The sequence below is a fragment of the Chrysochloris asiatica genome, unplaced genomic scaffold (assembly GCF_000296735.1).
Source record: "Chrysochloris asiatica unplaced genomic scaffold, ChrAsi1.0 scaffold00035, whole genome shotgun sequence".
NCBI lineage: Eukaryota > Metazoa > Chordata > Mammalia > Afrosoricida > Chrysochloridae > Chrysochloris > Chrysochloris asiatica.
Window position 1 is genome coordinate 9,236,376 of NW_006408553.1, and position 20,705 is coordinate 9,257,080.

Here is a 20,705-nt window from a genome sequence, read left to right on the forward strand (position 1 = left end):
CCAGCTGCTCCATTGCTCCACGTCATCATCTCTGGCTCCATTTCAGGCATCACTGCTTCTCTGGGTAGGGTCCCGCTCTCTGCTCTTCTCCCCTATATAGGGTTTTTGAAGAGCAAGTCTTGGGTTTGAATCCTTGACCTTTTGGTTAGCAACTTAATACTTATCCTATAGCACCACAGCTGGAGTCTCTGAGGTATTTAATTCAATTAAATGCGAGCTTTCAGGGCTACTTTTTGAAGTAAATATTTGTAGTTCTTTTTGACTCCAGGGAGACTCAGCTTAGCTAGTTCTGTCCCTGGTTCTCTCTCATAAACTAGAGGGACTATGACTTAATATTTTGTTCTAAGGAGCTACCAGCTTCTACCTAATTGTTGGCCAACAAAATTTCTTTTATTCTTTGAGAGCACCCTTAGGCATCAAAGTCCCCACATCTAACTTCAGATAAAGTCAGCTATTTGGAGAGAGTATGGGGCTCTTTCTTCTTAGGAACTCCATTTACATACCTGTTTTTATGGCAGAAATCTCTGAACCACTGTTTTGAAACTGGAGGAAGAGATAGAGATTGCATCTTACAGAGACATCCTTGATTTGTTAACTGAGCTGGTAATGGTAGACTCTGATCTTCCTAGTTTGCTTTACCTGATGTATACAACATCTGCCTTACAAGTGAGCTGGAGCAAAGGCACTCAAGACCTGAGTATATTCAGCCTCTGCATCTGGGATAGATCCTCTGTCTTACAAATAGGGCAGGTTGGAGGAAGACAGCCACCGTATCCCTGGGAACAGATGGGAGAAGAAACCCACTCAAAGTGAATCTTCCATCATGCTAAGATGGGGCATTTTGTAGGTTCTTATTGACATTAGGTTCTTATTGAAGGAGCTCTGGTAGCATAGTGGTTACAACCTCAAGTTGGGCTGCCAACCTCAAGACCAATAGTTTGAAACTAACAACGGTTCCATGAGAGAAAGATGAGGCGTTCTGCTCCCGTAAAGATTTGTTGTTGTTGTTGTCAGGTGCCATCGAGTTGGAACTGACTCATAGCGACCCCATGCACAGCAGAATGAAACAATGCCCGATCCTGGGCCAGCCTCACTACCGCTGCCACACTTGAGCCCATCAATGATGCTACCTGGCCAATCCATCTCGTTAGGGGTCTTCCTCTTTTTCTCTGATCCTCCACCTTACCCAGTATGACATCCTTCTCCAGCGACTGTTCCCTCCGGACAATATGTCCAAAGTATGAGAGACGAAGCTTAGCCATCCTGGCCTCCAAGGAGCACTCTGGCTGCACTTCTTCCAAACCAGATCTATTGGTTCTTTTGGCAGTCCATGGCACTTTCAGTATTCTCCTCCAACACCACAACTCAAAGGCATCAATTCTTCTATGATCTTCCTTATTCACTGTCCAGCTTTCGCATCCATATGAGGCTATTGAAAATACCATGGCTTGGGTCAGGTGCACCTTAGTCCTCAAGCTGACATCTCTGCTTTCAATACTTCAAAAAGTTCCTGTGCAGCAGATTTGTCCAATGCAATACATCATCTGATCCCTTGCCTGCTGCTTCCATGAGTGTTGATAGTTGATCCAAGAATGGAGTCCTTGACAACTTCAATGTTTTCTCCATTGATAAGAATGTTGTTTATTGGTCCATTGGTGAAGATTTTTGTTTTCTTGACATTGAGATGCAATCCATACCGAAGGGTGTGCTCTTTGATCTTCATCAGTAAATGTTTTTATAAAAAAAGATTTATAGCTCAGAAACCCTGTGCAGGGTCACTATGAGTTGGAGCCAACTCCACGCTACTTAACAACAACAACAATTGACATTTAATAGATTTTCTTGAATTAATACTTATTTATTTTCTCATGGGACAATTTTCAGAGGCATAAAATTATTGTGCTACTGTTTTTATATATGATATTCATTTGTTTTAACTATTTTTCTGGAGAGCAGATCCATGAAAGTCCTCATTCTGCCATTCTGGAAATGAAATTCTCTCTCTTAGACTATTTATACTCACTTAAAGTAAAAAAAAAAAAAAGACTGAAAGCAACTATCTGACTTTTTATAAAGGAGACAAAAGGCCTTTAGGCCTAGATTTCTGACCAGATTCAGCCAGGGTTTTTCATGGATAGAGAATTCTTCTGAAAACTTCTTAACTTTGCAAAATACTTTAACTGAGAGCCTTAAGGTACTCTACTTTTTTCTTCCTCTTTTAGCAAGAATGTGGACTCTGTATTTTAAAAGTCTGGCTGAAATTTTGCATCCAATTTGAAACTCACATTTTAAGAAAATCTTCACTTGATCGCTTGGGGCCATTCTAAAATCCTTAAGTCAACAATTTTAAATGTTTGCATTGAGGTCACCTCATAACACTTCATGGAGTTTAAACCTTGGATCATAGATCCACATTGTTCTGGATGCTTGAGAGACTCAAACAAAGACAATATGATGGATAGTATAAAGGTGTCAATAACTTGGTGTTTTTGTAGCCAAGAATACATAATTAAATTCTGGCACTTTTCAGCCAATCTTGTAGCATAGTGGTTACTAGTGGGGCGAACTAACCTCAATGTCAGCAGTTCAAAACTACCAGCCATTCCATGGGAGAAAGATGGGACTTTCTGATCCCATAAATATTTACATTCCTGGAAACCCAATACGGGGTCATTATGAGTCAGAACCGACTTCACGGCACATAACCACCACCACCGCCACCACCACCACATTGAGACCTTTCTGAGTAGCTATATTTCCACCATTATCATTAATATTGTTATTAAGTTGGTTCCAACTAATAGAGAACCTGTATAGGGTTTCCGAGGTTTGCTCCACTGACCTTGCAGTTCAAACTGACTTTATGATCGAGTGCTTATCCTACAGTGCCAGACCAGGACTCCAGTCATTGGCATAATCAGAGCTTGTTTGTAATTGTATCATGTGAGTTGTATTAGCTCCTTTAGTGAAATAGTCCATAAAGCATGCCCTGCTGGCCTCAAAGACTGCCTAATATCTTGGACAGTTACAGCTGCTTTTTAAGTACTTCTTCTTTCTTTTTTAGTCCGTCTTCGACAACTATGCCATCATCATATTCCATAGTATCTTATTATATAATAGTAGGTTCTTGTCTTCTATTATTCTGATTCTTTTATGTAACCATGTGAATGGGATTGGGATTGCCTGGAAAAGATGTTATCATTGGGTTTTGACTCATGGTGACCTCACACATGCAGGGTAAAACTGCTCTATAAGGTTTTCAAGGCAGCTCTTTTTTGGAGCAGATCACCAAGCTCGTCTACCAAGTTGCCTCTGGGTGGGTTCAAACCACCAATCTTTAAGTTGGGAGTCAAGGGCTTAACCATTTGCACCACCCACAGACTTCACCCAGGAGGACCGAAATCTAAAAACATGTATTTAACTACAACAAGGAAGCCAACGTAAGTATAAAGGACATATCCCCCTACCGCAATGCTTTTTTTAGTTTATAAACTGTTGATACCTTTGGTTCTTCTCTTGGCCTCTTTCCTGTTAGTTTGAAAGATTTGGACTTGCATCTATACCTCCTGGCATTGCCGTCCTCCTTTTTGACTTTTATGTGATGTGAACTGATAATTGTACAAACCAACCCTGAATTCTATTTGTTCAATAAACATTTGAGGTCCCACTGAGTGCCAAGCATGGCACTAGTTGTTGAGCCTTCAACAGTAATGAGACAGTTTCCCTAGCCTCAGTCTCATGAGAACAAATATGTAAAGAAATAAATGTAACACTGCAATATTCTACTGTAAAAGAAATACATACAGGAAATATGTTGTTGTTGTTGTTAAGTGCTGTTAAGTCGATTTTGACCCACCGCGATCCTGTATAGGGTTTCCAAGGAGCAGCTAGTGAGCTTGAACCACCAACCTTGCAGTTCAAATGGCTTTGCAGTCTGACGCATTAACTCACAGTGCCACACCAGGACTCCACATGACATATAGGTGACCCCAAAGCTTATCCAGGGCAATAGTCAGAACAAACTTCAATTCTAGGCAATGATGATTAAGTTTGGACATGAAGACAATCTGGTAAGTTTGGTTGTGATGAGAAAGGGTATTCTGAAGAGGAGAAGGATATGAAGATAAAAATCCACACAATGAAGGTTGTTTGATATTACTACTCCTTTAACCTTACAACTATAGCATGTAAATTTAATACTGCTAGTACTGTTGCCTTCAAGTTGACTTCTACTCATGATGACCCCATGTGTGTTGAAGTAGGACTGTGTTCCATAGAGGTGTTTTTTGTTTTGTTTTGTTTTTTAAAAATATGGAACACTTCACAAATTTGCGTGTTATCCTTGTGCAGGGGCCATGCTAATCTTCTCTGTATCATTCCAATTTTAGTATATGTACTGCCGAAGTGAGCACTCTATAGAGTTTCCAAAGACTAGGTCAAGGTTTTTTTTCTGAAGTGCCTCTGAGTGAACTTGAGCATCTAGTTGTAGGATAAACACTGGACTGCTAACTACAAGGTTATTCATTCAAACCAACCAGCTACTCCTCAAAAATTGTATAAAGGGTTACTATGAATGGAACCAACTCAACAACAGTGAACTCATGGAATCACTGGTGACACAAATGGTTACTCTTTATCTTATAGCACCACACCATGATTCCACACCAGGAGTAGGAAACTTATTTACTTGATTGTACTAGATCCCTTTATTTTCTGCCTGCTTTCTCCACTTCTCCTGATGCTGACTTCCTAGAGAACAGGAAATTCATCTGCACAGCATCTAGCACAATTAATAGTTTGTCAGGTAACTGAATATTTAAATCTACTGATCATTTTTCATTTTGCAAGCAATTCTTTGCACTGGAAACTAGTTCTTAGTACACTTCTCATAATGATACTACCCCTGTGTCTTAGCTTCCAGCCTTCCTTTAGAAATGCATACATGTTAGAATTCTGGTGAGAAAGGACCTTGTTCTTCAGTTCAGGTCATGGGGGCATATTCACTGGAAACAGGAAGAAGAGATGCATATATTTTAATTTCGTGTAGATCTTTGGTTAAACCCTAGATTTTGATTGTGTGTTTGCTTTTTGAAAATTACATACTTGACCAATATCATGCTTAAAACCAGTTTCCATCAAGTCAGATCTGACTCATGGTGACTCTGTGTTTGTCACAGTAGAACTGTGCTACAAAGGATTTTCAGTGGTTAGTTTTTAAGTAGTAGTAGACATCAGGTCTTTTGTCAGGTGCAAGTAATTCAAGTATCCTCTTATATAGTGACATCTTCCTTTAAACAGAAAACAAATCTTCAGGAAGTATGTGTATATATATATATATACACACACACACAAAACAAAGTTACTACTTTCTTGAATATATATATATGAATATATATATATGTATATATATATGTATATATGTATATGAATATGTATATATGTATATATATATATATTCAAGAAAGTAGTAACTTTGTTCCTTCTAAGCTATTCACACACATTTCTTGACTTTGCACATGCCAGTCCCTCTGATTTGTCATGTCCTAGGCATGGGAGTCCTGGTGTGGCACCGTGGATTAATGTGCCATACTGCAAAACAAGCCAGTTTGAACTGCAATGTCGGCAGTTCAAGTTCACCAATCGCTCCTTGGAAACCCTATACAAGGTCACTATGGGTTGGAACCAACTCAATGGCACTTAACTACAAGAACAAAGCATGGATGGGAACACCTAGTGTGGCACTGTAGGATCAGCACTGGACTGAGAACCAAAAGATAACAGCAGTTCAAACTCACCAGCTGCTCCTCTGAAACCATATTCAGGGTCTCTGTGAGTCAGAACCGACTTGACGGCACTTAACAACAACAAGGCGTGGATGGAGACATGGGTAATGAGAAGTCAACCTTTCCATTCATTATCTAGTCCATTTTATTTCTTCAGTACACCTCAGAAAGGTTTAAATTTTTAGCAAGGGCTTCGATTCCTGGTATCTAGCCTGGTTCCCAACTTTCAAATTTGTTCTTCCTCACAAGAAAGCCTATTGGGAAAGCTCCTTGTCTACCTGTTTGATCCATTTCCTTTCACTATGGAGTACTGGTGTGAATGGAGTCCTGGTGTAATGCTGCAGGTAACATGCTGGAAGGCAAGGTCAGTTTGAACTACAAGGTTGGTGGTTCAAGCTCACCAGAAGCTCTTCTGAAACCCTGTTCAGGGTAACTGTGAGTCAGAACTGACTCGATGGTGCTTAACAATAACAAGGCATGGAGGATGGAGACATGGGTAAAGAGAAGTCAACCCTTCCATTGACTAGCCAGTCCATTTCATTTCTCCAGTCCATCAGAAAGGTTTAAACTCTTAACCTGGTTCCCAACCCTCAGATTTGTTCTTTCTCACAAGAGAAGCCTATTGGGAAAGCTCCTTGCCTACCTATTTGATCCATTTCCTTTGCTACTCCACCTTAGTCTCTGGCAGTTGTTGTTGAATGCCATCCAATCAGTTCTGACTGCATACGTTTCCAAGGAGCAGCTGGTGGGTTTAAACCTCCAACCATGTGCATAGCATTCTGATGCTGATGCTACAGCCACACACCAGGACTCTAGTAAGACTTCTCAAATTCTACTCATTAACTCTGACTGAGAAAGAGGCAGAACAAATTGAAGTAGGTGGGACTTCATAACTCCAAGTCTTACAGAATCCTTTGTGCTGTATCCCTCCTCCCCTCGCCCAGAAATGGCAGGCCTGTTGGGAAACACACAGACGCCACTCTTCAGGAGGATAAATACTAATTAACAGACCACACTCTGGTAGCATAGTGGTTACGAATCGGGCTGCGAACCTTAAGGTCAGCGGTTCGAAACTACCAGCTGCACCGCAGGAGAAAGATGAGGCTTTCTACTCCCGTAAAGATTTACACCCTCGGAAACCCTATACAGGGTCGCAATGGGTCAGAACCGACTCGATGGCACATAACAACAACAACAACAATAACTGCTTCAGAAGGAAGTCAGTGGTTTCTTTCACTACCACATAATTTTCAAGGCAGCTCTCCAAGTGGCTGGACATCTCATTATTACATTATTATTCAAAATCATATAAAATTATCTTCCTACGCTTGCTTTTTCCCCACCCTGTTTCTTTCTCTTCTTCTTTTTTTTTTTTTTACACCATTGCATTTTAAATTGCACTCCTAGGTCCTGCTGTGAATAAGAAAATGTCTATTCTGATACCCTACACTCATCTGAGGCTGTTTCCTTAACAAAGAGAGGCTTAGCTATTGCTGTTCCATTAAGGAGTACAGGCACTCCTTATCTGAGAATCCCCTTTACCCTCAACTAGGTTGGAGAGAAGTCAGGTAATTGATGACCTGTATATGGGAGAGTTAGGTCACATGATCCAACAAAGGAACTGTTTTTTTCCAGAACACGATTCATTTTCATTAAATCTTACAAAAGAATAAAAATCAAGCTGGATTTAAGTTTTTGTTTTTCCTTTATTTTTGCAGCATTTAACAAATCACTTCTTCTGGGGGTGTGGGGGGAGAGAAAAATTGCACAACTCTCCCAGAAAATTCAGCCAGCATGGTGGTCCTAGCTTTATGACATATATATATATATATATATATATATATATATATATATATATATATATATATATATATATACTAAATATGAAAAATGCTCAATTACTTAAAAGAAATCTTTAAAAACATAATCTGAACATTTCAGCCATGTATCCTGGTGAGACTGAAATTGGTCAAAGGCAGAGCTGCATGCCAAATGATAATTTCTGCTAAATAATTCAGGCCATCTGAACTCTGGTATTATACTTACTTTAATGAGCATAATGGATGCAATTAGAGACTGTTTTTCCTCCCTGTGCCAGATACAATGTGCTCTCACCTAATTGTCTTGCAGACTTGTCCCGTAGCCTGACAATAGTAGCCATGCAATAAGTGTATGCTGAAGTCAGTAAGTTTTGATTATGATTATTTTGAATGTAACAAGAAATTGTATAACCAAAACTAGGTATTTTCCTAATATCTGGTTATGTGCTGCGGAGTTGGTTCCCAACTCATAGCAACCCTGTACAGGGTTTCTGAGGTTGTAAATCTTTACGGGAGCAGAAAGCTTCATCTTTCTTCCATGGAACAGCTGGTAATTTTGAGCTTCTGACCTTGAGGTTAGCAGCTGGAGGATTCATAACTACTATGCTACCAGAGTCCCTTAGCTAGCCAGTGATAAAATCTCATACGCAAAAGAATAAGATAGGGAAAAAGATCTTAGGACTTAGTTTTTTCCCTAACATTGTTTTTGTTTTTCTTTTCCTTTGTCCCCTCACAGGGAAATGATGCTGATATGGTGGATAAGAACAAGTGCTGCACGCTTTGTAACATGTCTTTTACCTCAGCAGTGGTAGCTGACTCACACTATCAAGGCAAAATCCATGCCAAAAGGTTAAAACTGTTGCTAGGAGAGAAAACCCCATTAAAGACCACAGGTATGTGTGTGAACTGTAATCCTGGGGAGATGCTGAAAAGCCAGTACTGTGCCTGTCACATTAATCACACTTCCTATTCAGAGGCAGGTAGGCCAGAATCAGAGACTAATGATAGATGTCATTCAGTTCCTAAAGGGATGAGTAGGCAGCCCCACTGACCTTGCTGTCATAACAACAGTAAACACAAATCCAGGTACTCCTGAGATCATCCTGGCTCCTTCAAATTAGTAATTCAGCAGCTTGCTTCATTTTGAAAACACAGTGTACATCCTGTAAGATGCTGCCTAGTATATCTATTATATATTATGTAAGATGTATCTATTATGTAATGAGCATTGTTCTTCTCTGGACCAGTTTGTGATCCAGTGTATAATGGGGAAATCTCCTACTAATGTCTGCAGAATGCAGAAGATCATCTTATTCTTATCGTGGAGTGAATGGAGAAGACCGTAGTTTAAAAATATTATATTTTGCAAATCAACTGATAGATTAATTTTTCTGAGACAGCATGCCAATCATCTTTGTAGGGGAATCTTATAATTCAAGCTTATTAATTTTCATAGTTAAAAGCTTAAATATTGATAACAGATCATTTGACCTTCTAATTGCTTAAATAAATATACTACTCAGAGGTCTAACAAAGCAGAAAACTAAAACACCATTATAATTTAATCAAGAGAGACTATTTGTACAAAGTTTATATCCTTGCAAAGATGGTACTAGAATGGGTTATAATCCCAAGAAGTTGGGTTATAGCTCTGGACTACTCTTGCAATACAATTAAAATTTAGCAGTGCATTTTATCTTGCTGTCTAATGAATCGTGCCTAGATCGTGGGTGTAATTATTTTTTAAATGGTATTTTGGAAATTGGAGAGTCTAAAACATTGTTTGGCTTTTATCCTCACCAATGTTTTTCTTAAGACAAATGTCTTCTTTTATCTAGAGAATAGGAACGAATCTTTTCACTACATTTTTTTCTACTTAGTTTAACTAAAGAATGTTGGTTTTCAAAAGGTGACTGTGACATTCAGATATACGATGGAGTTGCGATACACGGGGAACATGCAGACACACTCAGCATGTTTCGGGGGCACACTGTATATGGCATTGGATAAGCAGCCAATTGGTTGAAAACTCCTGCTTCTTGCGGTCTAAAAGGCTGACTACTCACCTTGTAACCTCCCGATCAAACCTCTTAAAACAGACATTTCAAAGAAACAGTCACTGGCACATTTTTACCTGTTTTCCATGAATGAGTAACTGGCCCATTTGTTCTCTCTGCCTAAGGAAAGCATTGCTGTGAAATTTAATTTTGGAGTTAGTGATTGAAGAGGGGGAATGATATCTCTGTTTATCACATCAATTAGCAAGTTGGAGAGTTATTCTTTCTATTAAAAAAAACAAAAAATCACCACATGGTAAAAATAGTTCTTTGTAAATTTAAGCATAGTCTCAAAACCACCAAGCACCAATTTATTTTAATGAATTCAAATACTTCCAGAGCTGGTAAATATATTTGGGATAATTTGTGAGTTACCATCAATATATTCTGAAGGAAAAATCCAAAGTACTTACAGTTACAACCTCCATGTATTGGCTTGGTCTTGACTGTCTACAGAGCTGTCTCCATTCTCACTGTTACAGAAATCAGGTTGCTGGTTAGCCTAGAAGGGATTGAATAGGTGAGTTCTACTGACAGCTTGTGGCTTGGGCTTGGGTTTGGGCTTGGGCTTGGGCTTGGGCTTGGGAAGCAGATTCTGGTTTCTTTGTAGCAGTATCCCCTTTCTCCTCTAACTCAAATTCCCAGGTTGCAGATTGCTCTTCGATAGCACCTCCTCTCATCCATTCTGCTCTGAAACTAGTTTGGAAAACAGTACCACCAGACAGACTCGGAGGGTTTGTTAATCTTGTTAATGTCAACCCAACTGCTAGCAGGGAGCAGTAAAAGCAATGCACCTTGCTAGAGGGTGGTAAGGCAGTAAGTACAAATGTAAGCAGAGCGTTGGTATTAGGTAGGTATGCTCATGTTAAGAATCTGAGAGCCTGGTATGATGGTAGCACCTAGAAATGGTGAATTTGGGTGCAGAGAACATGCACAGATTCCAGCAGGATACTGGCATCAGGTATGTTTGACATGTAGTAGCAGGACCCTGCCAGCAGCCCTGGAATTCCAGAGAAAGGAAAGGCAGTTGAGGACATGGTGCATACTCAATGGTTAATTTTCCAGAACTAGATCATCAGGACTTTCTTCTGAGGTACCTCTGTATGGATTAGAACCTCCAACCTTTTGATTAGCAATCAATCAAGTTAACCATTTACAGCACCCAGAGATTCCTAAGGCAAGCATACTGAAAACCAATACCGTATTGCATATACATCCATAGGCCCATAAGCTCATAATAGAGTTCAGAAATTCCAATCATAAAATGGACTGTATCACGGACAAGTATTGTGTGTGACCACTATTGTAAAAATCAAGAAAACATTTTCATGCTAAAAGAAGTGTTTTTGATGGTTATCAGGGGTGGGAGTGATTTGCATTAGGCAAGTCTGTTACATAAGACCTCTTTAAAGTGTTGAAGAGCCAAGATTTCAGTTTGAGGACTAAGATGCATCTGACCCAAGCCATGGTATCTTCAGTCACCTCATATGCATGTAAAAAGTTGAATAGTGAATAAGGAAGACAGTAGAAGAATTGATGCATATGAGTTATGGTTTCGGAGGAGAATATTGAAAGTAATAAGAACTGCCAAAACAACAAATCATTCTGTGTTGGAAGAAATACAGCCAGAGTGCTCCTTGGAAGCCAGGATGGCCAGACTTTGCCTCTCATACTTTGGACATATAGTCAGAAGGGACCAGTCCCTGGAGAAGGATATCATGTTTGGTCAAGTGGAAGGTCAGAGAAAAAGAGGAAGACCACCAACAAGATGGATTGGCAGAATGGCAGCAGCAATAGGCTCACCAATTGTGAGGTTGGCTCAGGACCAGGCAATGTATATATATATATATATATATATATATATATATATATATATATATAGAGAGAGAGAGAGAGAGAGAGAGACAGACAGAGACAGAGAGAGAGAGACAGAGACAGAGAGAGAGACAGAGAGAGAGACAGAGAGAGAGACAGAGAGAGAGAGAGAGTGAGTATTGGTGTGGTGCTATGTATAATATGCTGGACTGCAAAGTCTGTTTGAAATGCAAGGTCAGCATTTCAAGTTTACCAGCTGCTCTTAGGAAACCCTATACCAGGTTGCTATGGGTCACAAATGACTCATAGGCATCTAATAACAACTATGTATGTATGTATATATATACACACACACAAATATAATGGAAATTTTCTCCATACAAACAAATTGGTATATAGCAAGTGCACATGTGCCTCATGTCTCTTGTATATAAAGCAATTGTACTGCTAGTAATAAAATTGTTGTTGTTGTTAATTGCCATCAAGTACCTTCCAACCCATAGGGACCTGGTATACGGTTTCTGAAGAGCAGCTGGTGAGTATAGTATATATACATAACCTGTAATACATATATCTTGATAGTCATACTGAACAGCTATGCTACTGGCTTATATATGGACCGTACTGTATACTTCCTATGTAAAAGTTAACCATGTAACAATAAATGCTTTGAATCATAGGCAGCAGCATGCAATCTCAGGTACTGCACATCTACTGTGTGTTGTAGCATTCTATCTGTTTAATTTCTTGAGAAAATACTACTGTGAAATTCATCATGGCTCCCAAATGTAGCAATACCAGTGACAGCAGCAGGAAGAGGCAAAGGAGAAGTATCCATTTAGAAGTGAAACAAAAAGGTAATTAAAGAATAGAAATATGGAAAATCAGTGAATACTATTGCTAGCAACTGAGGCATATCAGTCTCAACAATCATGGCAATCCTCAAAAACAGCAACAAAAATTATCCAAGCTGTTAAAAGATCAGCTTTAATGAGAGCTATAAAGCTAACAAAAATGTGAGATGGATCAATATTAGATATGAAAAAATCATGCTAGTGTTTGAGGATCAAACACAAAAGAGATTCCCTCTCAGCATACAACTCGTTTGAGAGACTTTAAGAAAAAAATCTGCACTACATTATGATATAGTGTTCACACAATGTTCTAATTGTATAATGTTCTGTTTCACAGAACGTTAACTGGTGTTAAGTGACATTAAGCAACACATGACTATATGGAACAAATCAGGAACCTGGCAGACATGAATAATGGATTTAGACTTTGTCCCAAGCACAAATTCAGTTACTGAAAGTGTGAGACAAAAACCAAGAAGCACTTCATGAACTACCAAGTACAGCCTCTTCATTCCATAAAAATCCCAGCAGCACATTTCTAAAGGACATCACCCTCCAAGCTGTGACTGCCCATTTCACATCTGGGAACTGCTTTGACTAATCAAATAGATTGGCTTGAAATTAGTTCTGTAATGAAAACGAGAGAAAAAACAAAAAAACATATAAAACCCAATCAACTGAATCAAGAGGCCAGAGAGAAACAATTCTCCTGCTCAAGTATGCTGCTTAAGCTGCCCCTCCATAAATAACAGGCTCTTGAGCTGTAATGATTTCTGGGTAGAAATAATTGAAGCACAACTCATTGCTTCTTGTAGCTATTCCATGTGATAAGGGTGAGCAATTGGGATCTGTGAATCACTATCTTTCCTCCTACCCAAGTTACACTTTGATCAAGCAGCAACTGAATATCCTTCAGAACTTGCTGTTTTGAGCTGCCTTCTCCAGATGGGTGCATGTTTACTCACATTCTTGAAGTGCTTGACAGAATCACTGGAACAAAAAACAATTTCAGTTCTCCTTTGTTAGTGTGCTTGAAGATTTCACTTCTAGTAAGTGTTCTTCAAAGTTGTATCTTCAGCTGCTCATCATACCAACATGGGTCCTTAAAAACATGTTATACAGCAATTTGCATATTCTGCAAAGCAGATGAAGATGAAGTTGAAGATAAAAGCTGAGGAGTGTCTCTAGGATTATTATGCTCATGCAGAGCAAGCAGATGTCAAGGCAGAGATTTTGCCCAGACTGGAGGCGATGATGAGACTGTTGTAGAATCATGTTCTTTGCAGTAACCACTAGAGAAGCCACACTGCGAGAAGGCATTAGAGTAGACACAAAGAGAGACCAGGAGCAATGAGGGAGATGAAAATCCTCTGATTGTAGAAAAAATAAAGGAGGAAGGAGTTGTTTAGCATAGAAGAGAAATGATATGGGGGATTTCATGGAAATCAGAGACTAATATTGTATGTGTGTGTGTGTGTGTGTGTGCGTGTGCGTGTGCGTGTGCGTGTGCGTGTGCATGTGCATGTGTGTGTGTTGCAGCAAAAACACTGGCCTTGGAATTGGCAATACAAACTCAGGTCCTGCCTCTGGCCCAAGTACATGTATTGTGTTTTGTTAGGTCCTTTGTCTTTTCCAACCTTGGTTTTCTCAGTTGTCATTTAGTTCTAATGCTAATTGCATTTACTTAACTGGATGTCATACAAATCAAATAATAAATTCAAAAGTGCTTTGAAAAGTTGTTGTTGCTAGGTACCATCGAGTCATCTCCAATTCACAGTGACCCTATGCACAACAGAAGGAAGCATTGCACAGTCCTGCACTATCCTCACAATTGTTGTTACACTTGTGGGCATTGCTGCTGTCCCTATGCTGGTCCATCTTGTTGGTGGTCTTCCTATTTTTCACTGACTCTCCACTTTACCAACCATGATATATTTCTAAAAGGACCTGTCCCTCCTGATAATATGCCCAAAGTATGAGAGATGAAGTCTGCCCATCTTGGCTTCTAAGGACTGTACTTCTGTTAGTTCTTCTGTCAGCCCATGGTACTTTTAATATTCTCTAATACCATAACTCAAATGCATCAATTCTTGTACAGTCTTCCTTATTCATTAGCCAAATTTCACATTCATATGAGGCTACTGAAAATACCATGTCTGGGGTCAGGTGCACTGTATCTCAAACTGATATCTTAGCTCTTGAATATTTTAAAAGGGCATGCGTAGCAGGTTTGCCTAATGTAATACGTCATTTAATTTCTTAACTGCTGTATCCTGCTGCGTTGATTATAGATTAAAGCAAAATGATGTCTTTGACAACCTCAGTCTTTTCTATGTTTATTATGATGTCATTTTTTGATCCAGTTGTGAGCATTTTGCTTTTTGATTTTTTTCATTGAGATGTAATCATAATTGAAGGCTGTAGTGTTTGATCTTCATCAGTATTTTAAGTCCTCTTTGATTCCAGCAAGCAAGGTTGTATTATCTGCTAATTGCAGGTTATTAATAAGTTTTCCTCCTATCCTGATGCTATATTCTTTTTCATACAGTCCAGTTCCTCAGATTATTTGCTCAGCCCACACAATGAATAAGTATTGTGAAAGGATACAACCCTAGTGCACAGCTTTCCTGATATTAAACCATTCAGTATGCTCTTGTTCTGTTCAAACAACAGACTCCTTGTCTGTGTACAAGTTCTTCATGTGCAAAGTTAAGTGTTCTGCAATTTTTTTCCCCACAGCTTGTAATGATTCATACATTTCAAAGACTTGGATAGTAAATAAAGCACAAATAAAAAACGTTCTAATGTTCTCTGCTTTTGGTCAAGATCTATCTGATATTAGCAATAAATATCCCTTATTCTAAGTCCTCTTCCTGAATCAGACTTGAATTTCTGGCAGTTCCATATCAATGTACTGTTGAAGCGGTTTTTAAATTATTTTCATCAAACTTTTACTTGCATGTGATATTACTATTGTTCAATGATTTCATAATTTTACTGGGTCACCTCTCTTTGGAATGAGTACAAATATGGAACTCTTCCAATCAATTGACCAGGTAGTTGTCTTTCCAAATTTCTTGGCATGGATAAGTGAGTGCCTCCAGTACTTCATCAGTTTGCTGAAAGATTTCAATTTGTACTCCATCAATTCTTGGAGTCTTATTTTCCACCAATGTCTTCAGTGCAGATTGGACTTTTTCCTTTAGTATTATTGGTTCTTGCTTGATCATATGCTTCTTCCTGAAATGGTTGAACATAGACCTTTTTTTCTTTTTTTTGATACAGTGATTATATTCATTCCATCTTATTTTAATGCTTTCTGCATCATTCAATATTTTGCCCATAGAATCCTGAAGTATTGCTTACAACCTGAAGCTTGAAGTTTTCTGAAGTTCTTTCAGCTTGAGAAATGCTGAGAGTGTTCTTTCTTTTTGGTTTTCTAACTTCAGGTCTTTGCATATTTCCTTATAATACTGTAGTTTGTCTTCTTGAACTGCTCTTTGAAATTTTCTTTTCAGCTCTTTTACTTCCTCATTTCTTTCATTCTTTTTAGAATCTCTGCACTGTATAACAATTTTCAGAGTTCCTTCTGACATCCATTTTGATCTATTCTTTCTTTCCTGTCTTTTTAATGATCTGTTGTTTTCTTCCCTGGGGTGTTCTTTATGTCATTCCACAGAACTTCTGGTCTTTAGTTGTTTGTATCTAATGCGTCAAATTTGTTCTTGAGATGGTCTTTATCTTCAGGTAGGATATGTTCAAGGTCATATTTTGTCTCTCATGGACTTGTTTTAATATTTTTTAGATTCAGGCTGCACTGTGTATGAGCAATTGATGGTCTGTTCTACAGTCGGTGCTTGCCTTGTTTTCCACCGTCTCTTTCCACTGATATAGTCTATTTGATTCTTTGTATTTCATCTGGTGAAGGCCATGTATATAGCTTTATGTTGTTTAAAAACATATTTGCAATGAAGTAGTCATTGTTCTTGCAAAATCCTATCATATGATCTCTAGCATCAATTCTGTCACCAAGAACATATTTTCCAACTGCTGATCCTTCCTCTTTATTTCCAACCTTTGCATTCCATTTCCTAGTAATTATCAATACATCTTGATGGCATGTTTGATCTATTTCAGACTCAAGAATTTGGTAGAATTCTTCAGTGTCATCATCACTGGCTTTAGTGGTTTGTACATAAATTTAAATAATAGTGGTATTAACTGATCTTCCTTGTAGGCATATGGATATTATCCTTTCACAGACACTTTTGTACTTCGAAACAGGTCTTGATATGTGCGTTGTGATGGCAAATGCCTGGTCATTCCTCTTCAATTTGTCATATCTGGTATAGTAAACCTTGTGATTGTCAGATTCAAAATGGCTAATACCAGTCCATGTCAACTCAGTAATGTCTAGGATATGAAAGTTTGTGCATTCCATTTCATTTTTAACAATTTCCAATTTTCCTAGATTCATACCTCATATATTTCATGTTTCAACTATGAATGGATATTTATAACTGTTTTTCTTCATTTTTAATTGTGCCCTATCAGCAAGTGGAAATCCCCAAGATTTTAGTCCACTGTGTCATCATGGTCAACTCTACTCTGAGAAGGCAGCTCATCCCCAGTCATATTTTGAGTGTCTTCCAACCTGAGGGGCTCTCCTGTATATAGAACTGTATCTTACAATATTCTGATGCTCTTCATTATGTTTCAATATTCAGTATTCTGGTGCTGACTCTGTTCCCATGTTGTTCATAAGGTTTTCAGTGACTAAATATTCAGAAGTAGTCTGTCTCTTTCTTCCTAGTCTTGAGTCTCAGTTGAAACCTGTCTACCATGGGTTACCCTGCTGGTATTTAAAATACCCATGGCATAGCTTCCATAGTCACAACACACAAGTCATCACAGTATGACAAACTGACAGTGGTGGACCCCATATACTAGAGGGCTGCTACTGATGGAGCCATAAGTTAAAATCACATACTATGGTAAGTGGATTAGTAGGCTTCAAAAGTGTCTATGTTCTAATCTCTAGAATCTATGGGTGTATGGCTCGCTACATACAAAAAGGATTCAACATTGCTATCCAGGTGACCTTGATATGAGGAGGGTATCCAGTACTATCTGGACACACCTTATAAGTCAACAAGGGAGGCGAGAGAGTCAGTGTGAGAGTGATGCAGCATGGGAAATACAATGGGATTATCCATTGCTTAATGAAGAGGTAAGGGCCAAGGGCTGAGGAATATGTGTACTCTCTAGAAGCTGCAGACAACAAAGCAATGGGTTTTCCTCTATAGTCTCCAGAAATGCAGTCCTACTGTCATCGCAGTTTTAGCCCTGCAAGGCCCATTTCAGACTTCTGACCTCCAGAATTGTAGGATAATAAATGTGTATTGCTATAAGCCACTAGGTTTGTCATGATTTGTGACCACAGCAATAGGACACTGATGTTGTTGTTGTTGTTAAGTGCCGTCAAGTCAGACCTGACTTAAATAAACATGCTTGTTCCAGGAGGGTACACCTTTAAGTGTATTTCTTATACTTTTCCTTCAAAATCCTCAAATATTATCTAGGAGATGGTGACATAAGTGATGTAAGGGAGTTGCCTAAGGGGCAGGTGGTATATTGTTGTATAGTGATCACATGTTACTCCTCAAGCACCATTTATTGTTCTTCTGTGCAAAACCTCTGATAACTAATTGCCTGATATCAAATACAAATTTATCTTCCTGGACTTCAGGGGTTTGCACAGATTAGCTACTCTACATCTCCAACATAATTTCCTGCACCTTCTGAACACCCACCTTAAGCGGACTTCTAATTGGACTGATTGCCTCACTGTACCACCATCATTTCAGCTGTCTTCTATCTGAGATGGCCTTTCCTTCTTCTGCTATGGATTTTACTTATCTTCCATCCTCTGAGATACAGTGCAGGTCTAAATTAGTCTATGAAGTTCCTCATGGCTCTGAGAAATCTCACTGAAAATAGCTTAGACTTTGAAGTCAGACTTATCTGGGTCCCACTCCTTATTAACTGACCCCTTTGGGAAAGTTACTTAACTTTTTTGAATTTCCTTTTCCATATCTGCACAATGAAAGGCTGAGGCATCAGTACTGGAGGAAGGCTCATTAACAGTCTACAACATGCAGATGATACAACTCTGATTGCCTCATATGAATGCAAAAGAGGATTGATAGCACTTACTGATAAAAAGCAAAGCCTGCAAACATCCTTTGATATGGATTATACCTCAATGAAAAGAAAACAAAAATCTTCACAACTGGGCCAATAAGCAATACCATGATAAACAGAGAAAAGAGTGAAGATGCTAGGGATTTCATCTTACTTGGATTTATAATCAATGCCCATGAAGCAGCAATTAGGAAATCAAAGGGCCTATTTCATTAAGCAAACCTGTGACAAATGATCTCTTTAAACTGTTAAAAAGCAAAAATGTCATTTTGAAGACTAAGGTACACCTGCTACAAACTATAGGGTTTTCAATTGCCTCATATGAGTGCAAAAGTTGGCCAATGAATATGGAAGACTGAAGAATTGATGCATTTGAAATATGTTAGCAAAAAATATTGAAAGTACCATGGACTGCCAGAATAATGAACAAATCTATGTAGGAAGAGGTATTGTTAGAATGCTCCTTAGAAGCATGGGTGACGAGACTTCATCTCTTCTAATTTGTATATGTTTTCAGGAGAGACCAGGAGAAGGGCATCATGCTTGATAAAGTAGAAGGTAAGTGAGGAAGAGGAAGATCATCGATAGTAGTTGCAACAATGGGCTCAAACATATGAACAATTGTGAGGATGGCATAGGACAGAGTGGTGTATCATTCTCTTGTACACAATTGTTATGTGTTGTAACTGACCCAATGGTGACCAACACCTTCACAATGTATATAATGTTATTACCTATATCAGGGTTGTTATAGTGACTAGAGGAGTTGATTAATATGTATAAACTACTTAGCACGCTGTCTGCCTCATAGTCAGACCTCAGTACATGTTAGCCATGTCCACTCAGGAAATGCAACTATTTGTACTTTTTAAATAAACTCTGTATCATGTAAATTTTCACTTAAAATATTTTATTTTGACTGTACAAGGTTGCTTCTGTTGGGCTAGTCATACCAAAGTTTACAAATTGGTCTCTACACTCTCGCCATATAGGCACCACATTTGCATATTTATTCTATATTCTGCCACAGTCAATTGCACGTTTGACTGGCATGTTCTTCATGATAGGGTGGTGGTGGTGGTCATGTGCCATGGAGTCGGTTCCGACTCATAGAGACCCTGTACAGGGTTTCCTAGTCTGTAAATCTTTATGGGAGCAGAAAGCCTCATCTTTCTCCCATGGAACAGCTGGTAGTTTCGAACTGCTAACCTTGCAGTTCGCAGCCTTTCATGGTAAGGAGTGACAAAAATATATAACTTGGTATTCAGTTCCAGCTTTAGAACTAGTTGCAGGGCAGAATGGGCCAAGGTACAAGGTCACTGAAGTCTAGTGAAGATATATCAAAAATGTCAAGACCATCTGACAAATGGAGAATCAATACAGGGTGAGCAGACAGAGAGGGAAAACGCCTGTGAGCTAATAGGAATGAGCATCAGGTCAGGTTTGAGCAGAAATTCAATTGGAGGGTGGGTTGCATCCTGAGACCCAGAGGGGCTGGCCATTGAGGCTTTAGACTATATGCCAGTGATTTTTCAGGAGTTTCATTATGTGTTGGAAGGGAGTTGTTAAAGGCACTAACCTGGCTCTAATGTTCAGGGGGTAAGCTAGTTCATACCAGAAATCATAGGAGCAAGAGCCATAAATCAGCACAGAGTCTTAGGGATGGGTGGCATAGATGAGATGAAGGATCTAAAAAAAGCAAAAAAGGGTATGCATGTGAGAAAATATCAACTCTGCTTGGGAGGAACATGAGATATGTCAGCTAGGTCAGGACAGTGCATACTCAGAGCTAGGAAATTCTGCCAAACCCACTATTGTTTCTGTGTTCTCAATGCCCCAGCCAAGTGTAATGTGGGACACTGAACACAACAAATGCTTGTGGACACATTGGTTAATGCTTCAGGGAATGGCTACAGGAAAAAGCTCTACATGAAGCTTTACATTGAGTAGAGTCTCAACCAGCTCCAGTCCTGATTGCCTTTCTGGCCACAAGGTAGGTGCATGCTACACCAAGCCTGGGGCCTTATGCTGACAACTGACCCACCCAGCAAAGCTCACCCCAAGAGATATAAGTAGCCTTTCTAGGAAAATTGCACTTCTCTCATCTGGTACCTTCCTTAAGAATTCAAAATTTAGAGGTTAGATTTTTTTTTTTTTTTAAGATTTCATTAT

The 20,705-nt window shown here is 39.0% G+C and overlaps 1 protein-coding gene across 1 annotated transcript in view; it reads left to right on the forward strand.

Annotated features, from left to right (window-relative positions):
* LOC102829796 (zinc finger matrin-type protein 4-like) overlaps positions 1 to 20,705 on the forward strand; it is a 482,488-nt gene that overhangs the window by 265,416 nt on the left and 196,367 nt on the right. Inside the window, exon 3 of the mRNA XM_006859987.1 lies at positions 8,340 to 8,496. Within this exon, the coding sequence (XP_006860049.1) occupies positions 8,340 to 8,496 (157 nt within the window). The remainder of the gene's footprint in view (positions 1 to 8,339; positions 8,497 to 20,705) is intronic.